The 14,494-nt window shown below is 38.4% G+C and overlaps 1 protein-coding gene across 1 annotated transcript; it reads right to left on the minus strand.

Annotated features, from left to right (window-relative positions):
• Positions 1 to 278: 278 nt before the first annotated feature.
• On the minus strand, positions 279 to 1,501 carry LOC133806920 (uncharacterized). Its single transcript, XM_062245013.1, has 2 exons — positions 1,208 to 1,501; positions 279 to 503 (listed from the first exon to the last, which is right to left on the minus strand). Exons 1-2 carry the CDS (start codon positions 1,499 to 1,501, stop codon positions 279 to 281), a joined length of 519 nt encoding a protein of 172 aa, XP_062100997.1.
• Positions 1,502 to 14,494: the final 12,993 nt, after the last annotated feature.

Consider the following 14,494-nt stretch of genomic DNA (forward strand, 5'->3'; position numbering starts at 1 on the left):
ATAAAATTACAAATATACTCTCAACGGGTCAAAATTAGGAAAAATGCTATTTTTAACAAAAGCAGGCCTTTAAGCACATTTAATACTCATATACATGCATAAACAGTCATATCATAACATAACTCATATAATTCACATATAAACATTCAATAAAATCGCAAGTATCATAGTTAAATCCAATTATGTCCTCTCGGCACACTAATCTTAGCACTAAGCCTTATTAGGAATTTTGGGACGTTACAACTATCCCCTCCTAATAGAATTTTCATCATCGTAATTTACTTGAATAGCTTGGGATACTGATCCCGCATATCTGACTCTGAGTCCCAAGTTGCCTCCTCGTCTTTGTTGTTTTTCCACAATACTTTAACCAGAGGAATAGTCTTGTTTCTAAAGACATTATCTTTCTGGTCCAAAATCTGAACTGGCTCCTCTTCATAGGAAAAATTTGTCTGTTGTTCTAGATCCTCATACCTCAACACATGGTATCTGACACGTACCTCCTATGCATCGATACATGAACCACATTATGTACTCTTGACAAAGCTGGAGGAATAGCCAGTCTATAGGCTATCTGCTCAATCTTCTCTAGAATCTCAAAAGTTCCTACAAACCTAGGGCTCAACTTGCCTATCTTCCCAAATCGTTTCACTCCACTCAATGGTGAAACTCTGTGGAAACTTGGTCCCTAACTTGGAACTCCACGTTCCTATGCTTAGGATTAGCGTAGTTTTTCTCTTTACTCTGTGAGGCTAGCATCCGAATATGGAGCCACTCCATCCCAATGAACGGGTGATCTACATTTCCCACCATACCACATTTCATATGGAGCCACTCCAATCATTGATTGATAGCTATTATTGTAGGAAAATTCAATCAAACATAAATACTTACTCTAAGACCCTTCAAAGTCCAGTACACATGCCCTAAGCATGTCCTCCAATATCTGAATTGTCCACTCAGATTGTCCATATATTTGAGGATGGTATGTTGTACTAAACTTCAACTAAGTACCCATAACCTTCTGTAGGCTCCCCTAAAACATGGAAGTAAAAGTGTGGTCCCGATCTGATACTATAGACTTTGGAGCCCCATGGAGATGCACAATCTCCCTGATGTATAACTCATCATACTGATCTACTATATAGTTTGTCCTCATAGGTAGAAAATTCACTAACTTGGTATATTTGTCTACAATCACCCATACCGAATTATGTTGCCTCACCATTCTAGGCAAACCCACTACAATATCCATAATGATGTCTTCCCACTTCCACTCAGGATCACCTAAAGGTTGTAATAACCCAGCAGGCCTCTGGTGTTTAGCCTTCACCTGATGACAAGTTAGGTACTTTTCCACATATTCCATTACATCTTTCCTCATCATTGGCCACCGATACAAAGATTTCAGATCCAGATACATCTTTGTGGTGCCTGAGTGCAATGAAAAAGGAGTGGTATGAGACTCATCCAAAATCTCTCCTCTAATACAAGCATCCATCGAAATAAAAATCCAATCCTTGTATCTCAATGCACCTGTCTCAACAATGGTAAAGTCCTTACCCACTCCAGCTAGGATGTCCTCCCTGTGCTTCTCTGTAAAGTCCCAAATTCCCAATTACGGTTGAGTACCTCGATTACTGTGCCAGGAGGGCATAATAAGATTTATATATGGATTTAATTGAATATATGTAAGATTATGTGAAATATATTAGTTATATTAAGATATGACCATTTATGCATGTTTATGTGAATTAAATATGCATGCGAGCCTATTTCAGTAAATTAGGGCATATTCGTAATCTTTGACCCATTTAGGGTATATTTGTAATATATATGCTTTATAAGTGCGACCATAGTATTGTGGACATATGTTTGAGATGTGTGGTCTGAGGCGATCCTAGTGAGCGGATTGGCGAAAAAGTCACAACGAGGATTTATACCTAGCTCCGGGTGAGCCAAGGGGTATTTTGGTCATTTTGCATAGGTCAGGAATTAGTGGAACATTATTGGAGAAAATATATCTATTTGGAGGGTTAGTAACTTAATGGGGAAATTAGGAATGTAAATTGAGGTTTAGTGGGATTAGTGGCAAAATGACTAGATTGCCCTTGGGGGATACTTTGAGTAGGAATATAGAGTGACGGTAGAATGGTCTTTTGACCAAGGGATTGGGCCAAGATAGGAATCAACTCTCCATTCACGTTGAGCACTCTTACTCTTCTCCTTAGTCACTTTCAAGAACTCATTCAAGGACACTAATCACAAGAACCAAGTCTAAGTTTGTAATTTGAGGGGAGTTCCTAGAATAATTGAGGTATTTGAGAGGGTTAGAAGCTACCCAAAGCATATACACACCAAAGATTTAGAAATTCATAGGAGGTATGGATTGTTTGCTCTGTTTTTCATTTCTTTTGAGGTATTCCTGGTCAATTTGAGGTTAAGGTAAATTCTGAAAGTTTGATGCTTCTAGAGAATTTTTGATGTTGTTGTTGTTGGTGTAAACATGATTGGTAGCAGTTCTAAGCTTGGGATTGAGTTTGAAACTTAGAAATTTGGGTAAGATTCTTGAATTTGGGGTAAACTCTTGAACTCAAACTTCCACTAGGTCGATTCTTTGAGTTTTGGGGGTCAAGAGTGTATTTGAGGTACCTTGTTTTGGGTTATTGTTTAATAAGGCTATTAGAGATGTTTTGTGGTTGAAAATCTGTTGAAACATCTATTTGGGGTCATGTTTTGGGTCTGAAATCTAGTGAGAAGTCGTAACTCAGAAATTCTGGAAGAACACTAAACTTCTGGGTAATATTTTGGGTTTCTAGTGACCTAGTGCGACCGAGCTAGTGTCCCAGAAACTGGGGGATTTAATTTTTGGGTTTCAGTGTTAGGGGTGCGATTGTGTTGGGCTCTGGTGCGACTGCGCCTGTGTCCTAGAAAGCCTAAACTTTTTGCTGGTGTGACCGCACTATGGGCAGGCGCGACCACGCCAGATGCCCTGAAATTTAGATTATCTGATTATAGGTTTAGGGCTTGGGGAGTCGAGGAATCCACTTGATGGCCTACTTGGGGGTGCGAGGGACGTTTCTAACATCCTGACACTTGAGAATAGTAATCCTAAGGATATAGTTTAGAGTGAGGCTCGGGATTTGTAGTCAACCCCTAATAAGAGTATGTTTATGTTGTGATTGGATTATCGCCAGGCTCAGGATAATGATCAAACTTGAGGCTAAATAGTCTATCGCTCAGAATTTGAGGTAAGAAAACTACACCTGGGTTGTGATTGGGGCTCGGACCCTTATTTATAAATATGATTATGACTATGACTATATGTGAGAATATGGATATAACAGTATTTGAGAATATCCGGTAGGGCATGCTTCCATATGCTGCATCTGACTGTGTGTTATGCAATATATATATTTATATATGTGATTTTATCTATTCTGAAGGCCAACCGAAGGGCGTCAGGCTCGATAGCAAGAGTGTGGAACGCAGGCCGGCCTCAGCTTGCCAGGGTTGGCTGTAAGGGCACCGAGCCTTAGGGCACGGGGCCTGAACGCCATATAAATAAACAGAAGTGCTGATTGCACTTAACTAATTGTATTGATTGTTGAGAATTATTTATGTGTGTGATTAAGCAGATTATTACTGCTAAGCTTATTGCTTATTGAACTTATCGATCTAAGTTTACTGTTATATATACCGTTTCTCATTTATATCGGTTGATTTAGGTTTTCTTGATGAGCCTTGGATCACGGGTGCTATGTGGTGTAGGTAAGGGCAAGGGTAAGCTGGGTTACTCATGAGTTGGAGAGCTTCAGGGGTGGTGTGTACATATGCAACATACTCGACCACCACGGCCGGGATAGCTTGGGAGGAACTAGGATTGAACCGTGTTTTGCTGCTTAGGACGACTAATTTTTATTTTATATGTCTATTTTAAGTCTGTAACCACTTTTTGGGATCCCGTGTATAAACTCGATATTTTTAATGAAAAATATATGCTTTGTTGACCAAAATTTATAATACCTAACCTTCATTTAGTCTTTAATTACACATTTAAGTCCAAATGACTTGCTTAGCAAGTTGAGCACTATTTTAAACACATAGTGTAAAAGTCTTGGCTAATAAGGGCATTACAATATGGTGTCAGAGCGGTCTAGGGTTAAGGGTTCCTGAAGACTAGCATGGCATGTACACTTGCCGCTAAAGATAAGCTCGACTCACGATTCGGTAACTAATAGTGTGATTATGTGCTTAATAGCTTAAATTGAACATATGTTCCTTAGCTGCATGCTAGAATAGAGAGCATGATGTATATAAATGTATTCTGTGGGAGAAGGCTTGATAGTTGATGCATGAACGTTGTAGACTTATGTCTTGGTATGCATACAGTATGTGTTGTGTTGTTTGGTCCTGCTCGTGGAATAGTTCTGGATATGATTATCATGCCTGATAGGTTAATTCATTGACTGTAGACAAATTCGAAAGTCATGTATCCAATGCAGTCAATTGGACAAGGCATGGTCAATATCGGCGTTGTGGATGGTAGTTGCGATGTTTGCCCCATGGAATTGGTCGCAGATGTTTTCTAGCATGCAAGCAAGATTGCAAATTCAGGAGGAAGATATTAAGTTGTTGAGACAACACATTCTATCAAGGAATGCTGCTCTGTATGTTTTGACTACAATGGCACCAGTTTCGATTCAACCTGAGGGTGGGAACATGTGGGAGGTACTGTATGAAGGATTTTGGAAGCTTTCAAGGGAGGCTTGGATCCATTAAGAGCTGAACAGTGGATGGGCATGATTAGCTCCATCTTTGACTATATGGGAGTAGTAGGCTATGATAGAGTGGCTTGCACCACATACATGTTGCAGGAGGATGCCCGAACGTGGTGGGAAGTGGTACTCCTAACCCGGAATGTTATCGTGATGGGTTGGGAGGAATTAAAAAATCTGTTCAACGAAAGGTACTACTGTGACACAGTTTGAATTGCAAAGACCAATGAGTTTATGAACTTGGTTCAGGTTAGTAAGATAGTGACAGAGTATGTTGAAGAATTTGATGGGTTGGCCCAATTCGCTTTTGATTTGGTACCAAAAAATGTGGCCCAGAGGGAACGATTCATTTGAGGGCTGAACTTTGGGGTAGCCAAGAGAGTTAGGATTGCTCCAGTTCATGAGATTTCTACCTACGCACATGCAGTAGGGAGGACCCTTGCTATAAAGGACGTAGGAGATGAGATATGGAGCGAGAGTGTCGCGGGATAAGAAACTTAGGCAATGGTACCCTGATTGGTGGGATCAGGTAAGGGCGGAGGCCCTAGTAACCAGAATACAAGGACCCTTGATAGTTCTACTACGTCTGATCCTGACAGGAGAGGTTATAGTATACAGGGTGGCCGCCATGGCGACAACGAGGTCTGGAGAAGTTATCCAGTATGCGTTAGGTGCAGGAGACGCCATCTGGGAGAGTGTCGAGATGTTTTCTATGTGGAATAGTTTAGCATATCAAGAAGGATTGCCTATAATTGAAGATGGAAGAACCAAGGATTACAGATAGCTCGACCCTAGCTGGAGTGTCCTTCTTGACGTAGTTAGATCTCGAGGCTCATTCCTTAGAGGCAGAAGGTCAGCTTTTGAGTTCCCGATCTTTTATATTGTGCTTAATGAGTCTGGTACTACGTATCTCTTAGAAGAGACATAGAAATGTGGGACATGTTGTATGATTATTACTCTACGGTGTTTGGAATTTTAGTGTCTACCAGGGAAAATTGGTAATTTCCAGGAGATGCATTAGAGAACTATTTGTAGAGAGTTAGCAGTAATAATTGATTGAGCCGGTTATGTGAGTATTTTGATACGATCCTGAGTAAGGCTTAGTCTGCCAAATAAGGGACAACTATTGACTGTTAGAAGAGATGGTGACTCCTGAGTTTAAAAGGATAAGGAACCGATTGCGTTCGTAAGATGCCTAGCCATGGTGGTAGGTACCACTAGGATTATATCAGTTAGATCGGAAGGAAATTAAATCAGCCAGTGAAGTTTCAGATGGGTTCACGAGGGTTCACCGGGATTGCTGTCACGTCTAGGAAATTGAGTGTGTTACGGACAATGGCAGTGATAGAACTGACATTAGAGACATCATGAAGAATGGCACTAGCTGAGCATAAAGAATTAAAGTTTCAGTCGAAGAAGTTATCCGACTTGAGGGTTGATTAGATGGAGCATCTCACCATGGGATATGTTAACACTATTTGCCAAGAAGAAGGCCAAGTCTACGAGAACGTGTACCGCATATGGATAACCAAATAAAGTAATTGTCAAGAATAGGTATCCATTTCCAAGGATGGATGATTCATTTATTTGGTTGCAAGGTAGGACAGTGCTCTCAAGAATTGACCATCGATCTGGTTATTACCATTGAGGATCAAGGAAAGAGACATGTCAATAATTTCCTCTCGCACCAAGTATGATGTGATGGACTATCAGTGAAGGCTCTTGAACTGACCAATGCTGTAACGGGCCATGTAAATTCAACAAGTAGAGAGTACAGGAATGGTATCGACAAGTCATATCTAGCTCAATCAAGAATGTTTTGGACTACTTCCAGTTAAACAGAACATGAGTAACATTTTTGTTGATATTATCGAGGCTGAGGTAGCAGACAGTTACAGGTAAGGTTCTAGAAGGGATAAGTTCCAATTTCTCTAGATGATATTCAAGGTCACATTATGGGAAGTGATAGGATTACATATGATTTAGTTAAGATAGAAGCAGTAAGGAAATTGCTAAAGGAACGCCTTAGGGGTTAGAAGCAAGGTGATACTGGCGAAACAAATCGGCTTTCACTTGAAGCATCTTCGAGGACTGACATACCCTTGACTGAAGTAATGTAGGAACCTAAAGTTTATTTTAATGGATAGTTGCATGCTGGATTTTCAGAAGTTGAAATAAAATTTGATTAACACGCCATGGTGTTAGAATATGCATGTGAAGGACTGATACAGGAGGATGGTACGATGGACAATATCCTTGCCTAAAACATGGAGTTATAGTGCGATGCGTCAAGGACTAGGGTACGCTCGTGTTTAGACTAAAAATGGGATTGTTCGTGCTTCACAGTGGATGAAGGGATAAGAACATATATGTTCCACACGGGACATTTAGTTGATAGTAATGAAAGATATCCACGGTGAGGGTGAGGTGATGACACCTATGGAAAAGAAGTGCATGCACTAGCATAAAAAGTTAAAGCATTTTGTCACCCATAGGGGTTTGAGTATGAGACAAAGGCACTAGTGGGAACTAGTGAAGGACTCACAGTGAAATCCTTTATTACTCAAAGAAAACTAATGTGGAGGCTGATACCTTGAGTTAGAAAGTTATGTGCCCGTTGTATGATTGGTAGTGGAATACAGTAAATTCAGGTGAGGTCACATCCATGATTGGTATGGAACCTGTGATTGATAATTGGAAGATATACCTCTCCGAACAATGAATGCAGAAAGTAGATTTTGTAGGAATGAATAAGAATCCTACTACGTTAACATGCATAGGTCAAGATATGAGGATCTGATGCATGATCCAATGGAATCTGGCATCAATGGGGAGATTGTGGAAGGGTCTTATACCACCCCTTATACTTGTTGTACCCAGGAAGTTTGAATGGGTGTTAAGACCTAAAACAAGTATACCGGGAGGTGCCCTACCTACCTTTAACAAGTGAGAAATGATAATGAGAAGCCAGAAAGGCTATTATGACTAGTGTATTCTGGAGTTATTATGGAGGGTTATAGTTATGGACCGTAAGGGTGGAAACCGTCAAATTGCTGATAAGATGAGTGAGTGCGCGAAGTTATGACTCAACATATTAAGATAGCACACTTTTGTTTGTGTGAGTGAATTATCATAGGGATATGTATATGTGAAAGGAGATGGCAAGTCTCTCTGGGACACCAAAATCGATAGTGTTGGATTGAGACACTTTATTTCCAACTGGAGGAGAGTGATAAGTATAAGATTGGAATTTGAAATTATTGGTTACCTTTAGATAGACTGACAATCTGAAGGAAAGACTCAAACCTTAAGAATTTTACCTCGAATGTGTAAGTTTTCGAGACATTGAGGCAAGTATGGTCCCTTGATTGGATTGTCATGGTGATGAATTCCAGTCAACATCTAGGGTGACTTCGGATAAGGTATTGTGAGATAGGAAATGAGGATTACTCATTTCGGGAAATGAAACGAGGGGCAAGAAGAATTTTGGTTCAGAATTGGTCTAGATGACCATTGAAGTTATTCAGGATTGTTAGGGCAGGAGTATCTGCTTTATTGAAAGGACATAAGAGTTCACAAATTTAAACATTGGAACGTGGAGTTCCATGATTGGAAACTTTGTACCTCTCCAAGAATTGTGGACTGAAAAGATAAGGTAGTTGGGAAAGAAAGAGGAGGATTTGACTCTAGGATTGATATACTTGTGAGATCCTGATAAAGATTAGGCCCAAGGCCTACAGATTAGCCTTACCGTAGCATGGGTAGAGGCTCATAAGGTGTTACTGGTGCCAATGTCAAGGAAAGAGGTGTCGAGTATTACCCAAGATTGGGTGAAGCAACCCTGGAATTTCAGTGGAACTTATTGTGTAAGGAAAAGTCAGTGAAAATCTTGGATAGAAGAGATAAAGTCTTACAGAATAAAAATTTCACTCTAGTCAGGGTGATACAAGAGATATCAAGGGAAAGGACTGGACTCTGAAGTTATAGTCAAATCTACGGGATTAGTATCCCGAGACGTTTGAATAAATTTTGAGGATGAAATTCTAATAAGGAAGGGATAGTTGTAACGTCCCAAATTTGCTATTAAGGTCGAGTGCCATGATTACTGTGCCAGGAGGGAATAATAAGATTTATATATGGATTTAATTGAATATATTTAAGATTATGTGAAATATACGAGTTATATTAAGATATGACCATTTATGCATGTTTATGTATATTAAATATACATGCGGGTCGGTCTTTGTAAATTATGGCATATTTGTAATTTTTGACCCATTGAGGGTATATTAGTAATATATATGCTTTATGGGTAAGACTACTGTATTGTGGAGATATATTTAAGATGTGTGGTCCGAGGAAATCCTAGGGAGCAGATTGGTGAAAAAGTGACAACAGAGATTTATACCCGGCTTGGGGTAAGCCACAGGGTATTTTGGTAATTTTGCGTAGGTCGAGAATTAGTGGAACATTATTGGAGAAAATATTTGTATTCGAAGGGTTAGTAACTTAATGGGGGAAAATTACGAATGTAAATTGAGGATTAGTGGGATTATTGGCAAACTGACTAGATTGCCCTTGGTAGATATTTTGAATAGGAATATAGAGTAAGGGTATAATGGTCTTTTGACCAAGGGAGTAGGCCAAGACAGGCATCAACTCTCCATTCATGTTGAGCACTCTTACTATTCTCCTTAGTCACTTTCAAGAACTCATTCAAGGACACTAATCACAGGAGCCAAGTCTAAGATTGGAATTTGAGGGGAGTTCCTAGAAGAATTGAGGTATTTGAGAGGGTTAGAAGCTACCCAAAGCATATCCACACCAGAGATTTCGAGATTCATAGGAGGTATGGATTGTTTGCTCCGTTTTTCATTTCTTTTGAGGTATTCTTGGTCAATTTGAGGTTAAGGTAAATTCTGAAAGTTTGATGCTTCTAGAGAATTTTTGTTGTTGTTGCTATTGGTGTAAACGTGATTGGTAGCTGTTCTAAGCTTGGGATTGAGTTTGAAACTAAAAAATTTGGCTTAGATTCTCAAATTTGGGGTAAGCTCTTGAACTCAAACTTCCACTAGGTAGAATCTTTGAGTTTTGGGGTTCAAGTGTGTATTTCGGGTACCTTGTTTTGGGTTATTGTTTATTAAGGCAATTGGGGATGTTTTGTGGTTGTTAATCTATTGAAACATCTGTTTGGGGTCATGATTCAGGTCTTAAATCCAGGGACAAGTCATAAGTCTCAAATTGGTGGAAGAACACTAAACTTCAGGGTAATTTTTGGGTTTCTGGTGACCTAGCGCGACTGCGCTAGGTTGTCGCGATCGTCCTAATGTCCCAGAAACCAGGGGATTTGCTTTTTGATTTTTGGGTTTCGGTGTTAGTGGCGCAATCACGCTGGGCTGGGGTGCGACCATGCTAGTATCCCAGAAAGCCTAAACTTTCTGCTGGCACAATCGCACCAGGGGCATGCGCGACAGCACTAGATGCCCCGAAATGTGGATTTTCTAGTTTTAGGTTTAGGTCTCGGGGAGTCTAAGAATCCACTTGATGGCCTGCTTGGGGGCTTGAGGGACATTTCTAATGTCCCAACACCTAAAAATAGTAACCCTAAGGATAGGTTTTAGAGTGAGTCTTGATATTTGAAGTTAATCCTTAATAAGGGTATGTTTATGTTGTTACTAGATTATTGCAAGGCTCGGGATCAGGATTGCAATTGAGACCGTATAGTCTATCGCACAGAACTCGAGGTAAGAAAACTGCACCCGAGTTGTGATTGGGGCTAGGACCCCTGTTTATAAATACGAGTATGACTATGACTATATGTGAAAATATGGCTATAACTGTATTTGAGAATATCCGGTAGGGCATGCTTGCATATGCTGCATCTGATTGCATGTTTTGCAATATATATATATTATTTTATCTATTCTGAAGGTCAGTCTAAGGGCGCCAGGGGCCGATACCAAGTGTGCAGAACGTAGCCCAGCCTAAGCATGCTGGGGTCGGCTATAAGACTAGAGGACTCAGCCGAAGGGCACCAAGCCTGAACGTCATATAAATAAATAGAAGTGTTGATTGCAGTTAACTAACTGTATTGATTGTTGAGAATTGTTAATGTGTGTGATTGAGCAGATTATTACTACTAAGCTTATTTCTTCTTGAACTTATCGATCTAAATTTACTGTTATATATTGTTTCTCATTTGTATCTATTGATTTAAGTTTTCTTGTTGAGCCTTGGCTCATGAGTGCTATGTGGTGCTGGTAAGGGAAAAGATAAATAGGGCCAACCACGAGTTGGAGAGCTTCAGGGGCGGTGTGTACATATGTAGCCTACTTGACCACCACGACCGAGATTGCTTGGGAGGTACTAGGGTTGAACCCTGTTTTCCCGCTTAGGATGACTAATTTGTATTCAATCTGTCTTTTTTCAGTTTGTTACCACTTTTTGGGATCCCATGGATAAACTCGATATTTTTAATGAAAAGTATATACTTCGTTGAGCAAAATTTTAATACCTAACTTTGATTTAGTCTTTAATTACACATTTAAGTCCAAATGACTTGCTTAGCGAGTTGAGCACTATTTTAAACACACAGTGTAACGGTCTTGGCTAAGCAGGGCATTACATTCTCTAACTGAGGATCATTCCTCTAAGCTTCTCTTACTCTCTCAAGGAGAGTAGAATGAAGTTTATTATTGGCCAATCTACCCACAATTAACTTTATCCCAACTCTTGTTATATCCTCTGCCAATTCTCTGGATATCTGCGTTAAGTTGTACACCTGTCCTGGACCTCTTTGACTCTGAGCATTCGCAACTACATTGGCTTTCCTCAAATGATAAAGGATCTCATAGTCATAATCCTTCACTAACTCCAACCAATGTCTCTACCTCATATTCAAATCCTTTTGAGTAAAGAAATACTTCAAACTCTTATGATCGGTGTAGTTCTCACACCTCTCCCCATACAAATAGTGTCACTAGACCTTAAGTGCGAACACCACCGCTACCAATTTTAAATCATGAGTAGGGTATCTCTGTTCGTACTCCTTTGACTGTCTTGAGGCATAGGCAATTACCTTCCCAGTCTACATAAGCACACATCCTAACCCCCGTCTCTATGCATCGCAATAAGCTAGAAACTTCTCTCTGTCTGAAGGAAGACTCAATATCGGAGCAGTGACCAATCGTTGCTTCACATCTGTCTGACCAAACAAACTTCAAGTTCTTGCTTGTCAACTTTGTCAGTAGAGTTGCAATCTTTGAGAACCCTTCAACAAAACGCCGATAGGATTCGGATAGACCCAGGAAACTCCTAATCTTTGTGGAACTCTTGGGCCTTGCCAATCTATCATTGCCTCAATCTTGCCTGGATCCACCATGATTCCATCCTTACTAAAAATTTGACCATGGAATGTCACATGAGGTATCAAAAACTTGCACTTCTTAAATTTGGCATACAATTTGTGCTTCCTCAACCTCTGAAGTACAAACCTGAGATGTTGCTCATGCTCTGTCTCTTTGAGAGTAAATCATAATATTGTCAATGAAGACAATCACAAACCTACCGAAAATAGTCCTTGACACCCTATTCATCAAATCCATAAATGTTACCGGGGCATTGGTCAACCCAAAGGACATGACCAAAAACTTTTAATGCCCAAACTTCGTGCGAAAGGCTGTCTTCAGGATATCCTCATCTTTTATCGTCAGCTGGTGATAACCCGTTTGAAGATCAATCATTGAGAATATTGTCTTACCCTGCAACTGGTTAAAAAAGTCACCAATCATTGGCAGTGGATACTTGTTTTGTTGGGAACAGTTCCCTTAAAGCAATTGTAGTTGACATATGTTTTAAATCAAATAAATAATTGACTTGAATTATTATATATGTAGACTATGTCCCATATTATATGATAATATTAAGTGAATATCAAAAAATTCCAAAGTTTATATATGTGGTCTTAATCTTATATTGGTATGGGAGGATCGAGATTAAGATAATAAACGTAAATAGTTCGGAGTAAAATAAATTTATGGAATCTTTAGATTAACTACTACTAGTACGGTCCACTAGTATTATGAACACATGTGACCTAGATCTGGGTTACTAGAGTAGTAGGACACTTTAGGGGAGGTTCTTTGCATGCTCAGAGTATGTAGAACTAGACTAGGTGTGCTTTGTTAATACTTGTCTAAACACCGTTTCATAATATTAATCAAACACATCAAACGATGATCATAAACACGATGATCTTAATCCTGAGGTTACTATGAACTCCTATATATGCCATCTGATCATTTGATGTGTGCGTTAAGGTTTGTCAGAATGATCAGGCTAAGAACAATTGTTTTGGGGACTTAGTGATGTATATGGATGGGGACGTAGTTTGACAGATATGGAATCTATACCTGCTTATAGATTGAATAATAGTTCCATACTGGGTTGGCTTTTGGAACTGAAAGGTTACGAGCGCTCACATCGCAAACTTGTTGTGACACAACCTTCACTAGTAAAGTCAATGGTACTCTAGGAACAAGATATAACTAAAAGGGTAAAACGATAATTTTATTCCCTTTTAATTATGAACCATTAATAGAGGATTAACGCTATATCTAATGATTATATTAATAGACACTTTATTCTTAATAAAGTACTCTGTAGATAAATGTCTAGAATTATTAAGAGTTCAATCTCATATGTTTAGTGGAGTAATCATGAGATTAATAAATATGATTATTTAATCAAAGAGCTTTGATTAATAATGTAATATTTATTGGAGCTTGATATTATAGGTCCATAGGTCCCCAGGGTGCCTCTATTAACACCATATCAAGGTAAGAATTGATACAATGGTATAACTATAATTTGAAAATTTGAGAAGAATTTTATTCTTCAGGTCAAGTATGCAATTATACGATAATTGAGGTTGAATAATTAATTTTGAATTAATTATTAGTTTCAAATATATATATATTAATTTAAATATATAAATTTTGAATTTCATATATATAAATAAATGAATAAATTTGTGAAATTTATTATTTTATTTGAGTGGGAGAAAATAAAATTTGTAAGTCAAAAATAACTTTTGATTTATTGAATTTTAAAAGACGATGATAATGATGATCATCATTTAAAATTTTGAATTTTGAAATATGATTTTCATTTTTTCCTTAAAAAGATTAACACCTTATTTTGTGGGAGAATGATTTTAGCTAAATAAAAAAAAGTAAAATCCCTTAAAAGGGAAAAGCAGTACACGCCTGACACAGTCTAAGGACTGTGCCATGCGTGTACCACTTGTACTGATATTGTACGAGTATAGCTTTTATTTTATTTATTTAATTATTTAATAATTTGAAAATAGTTTTTTCAAATATGGTAAGTTAGATATTTACCTAAAATCAAATCCAATCATCATTATTATAATATATTTATATTACTCTTATTATTATGAATAATAAGGTAATATGAATCTCTATATATATGGTATAGAAGAAGAAGAAAAAAAATAGACAAATACACAACAAAAATACATCAAACACAACACAACACAATTCACAATTCAGAATAGTTCTCAGAAGTTTTTGTTAGACAAAACTATCTACTTCTTCTTCTTTATTCTAGCAATTATTCGACCATAATCCAAGTTCTCATGTGTTGAGAAATACTTGTGATTCCTAAAATACAAACCCATGTTCTCTATGTGCCCA

This window comes from Humulus lupulus, chromosome X (genome assembly GCF_963169125.1).
Source record: "Humulus lupulus chromosome X, drHumLupu1.1, whole genome shotgun sequence".
In the NCBI taxonomy this organism is placed as follows: domain Eukaryota; kingdom Viridiplantae; phylum Streptophyta; class Magnoliopsida; order Rosales; family Cannabaceae; genus Humulus; species Humulus lupulus.

Coding starts and splice junctions, on each gene's coding strand:
- LOC133806920 (XM_062245013.1), bottom strand. CDS start 1,501: ATGGATGCTTGTATTAGAGGAGAGATTTTGGATGAGTCTCATACCACT. Junction 504..1,207: donor TGGTGAGGCAACATAATTCG/GTATGGGTGATT, acceptor ATCGATGCATAG/GAGGTACGTGTCAGATACCA.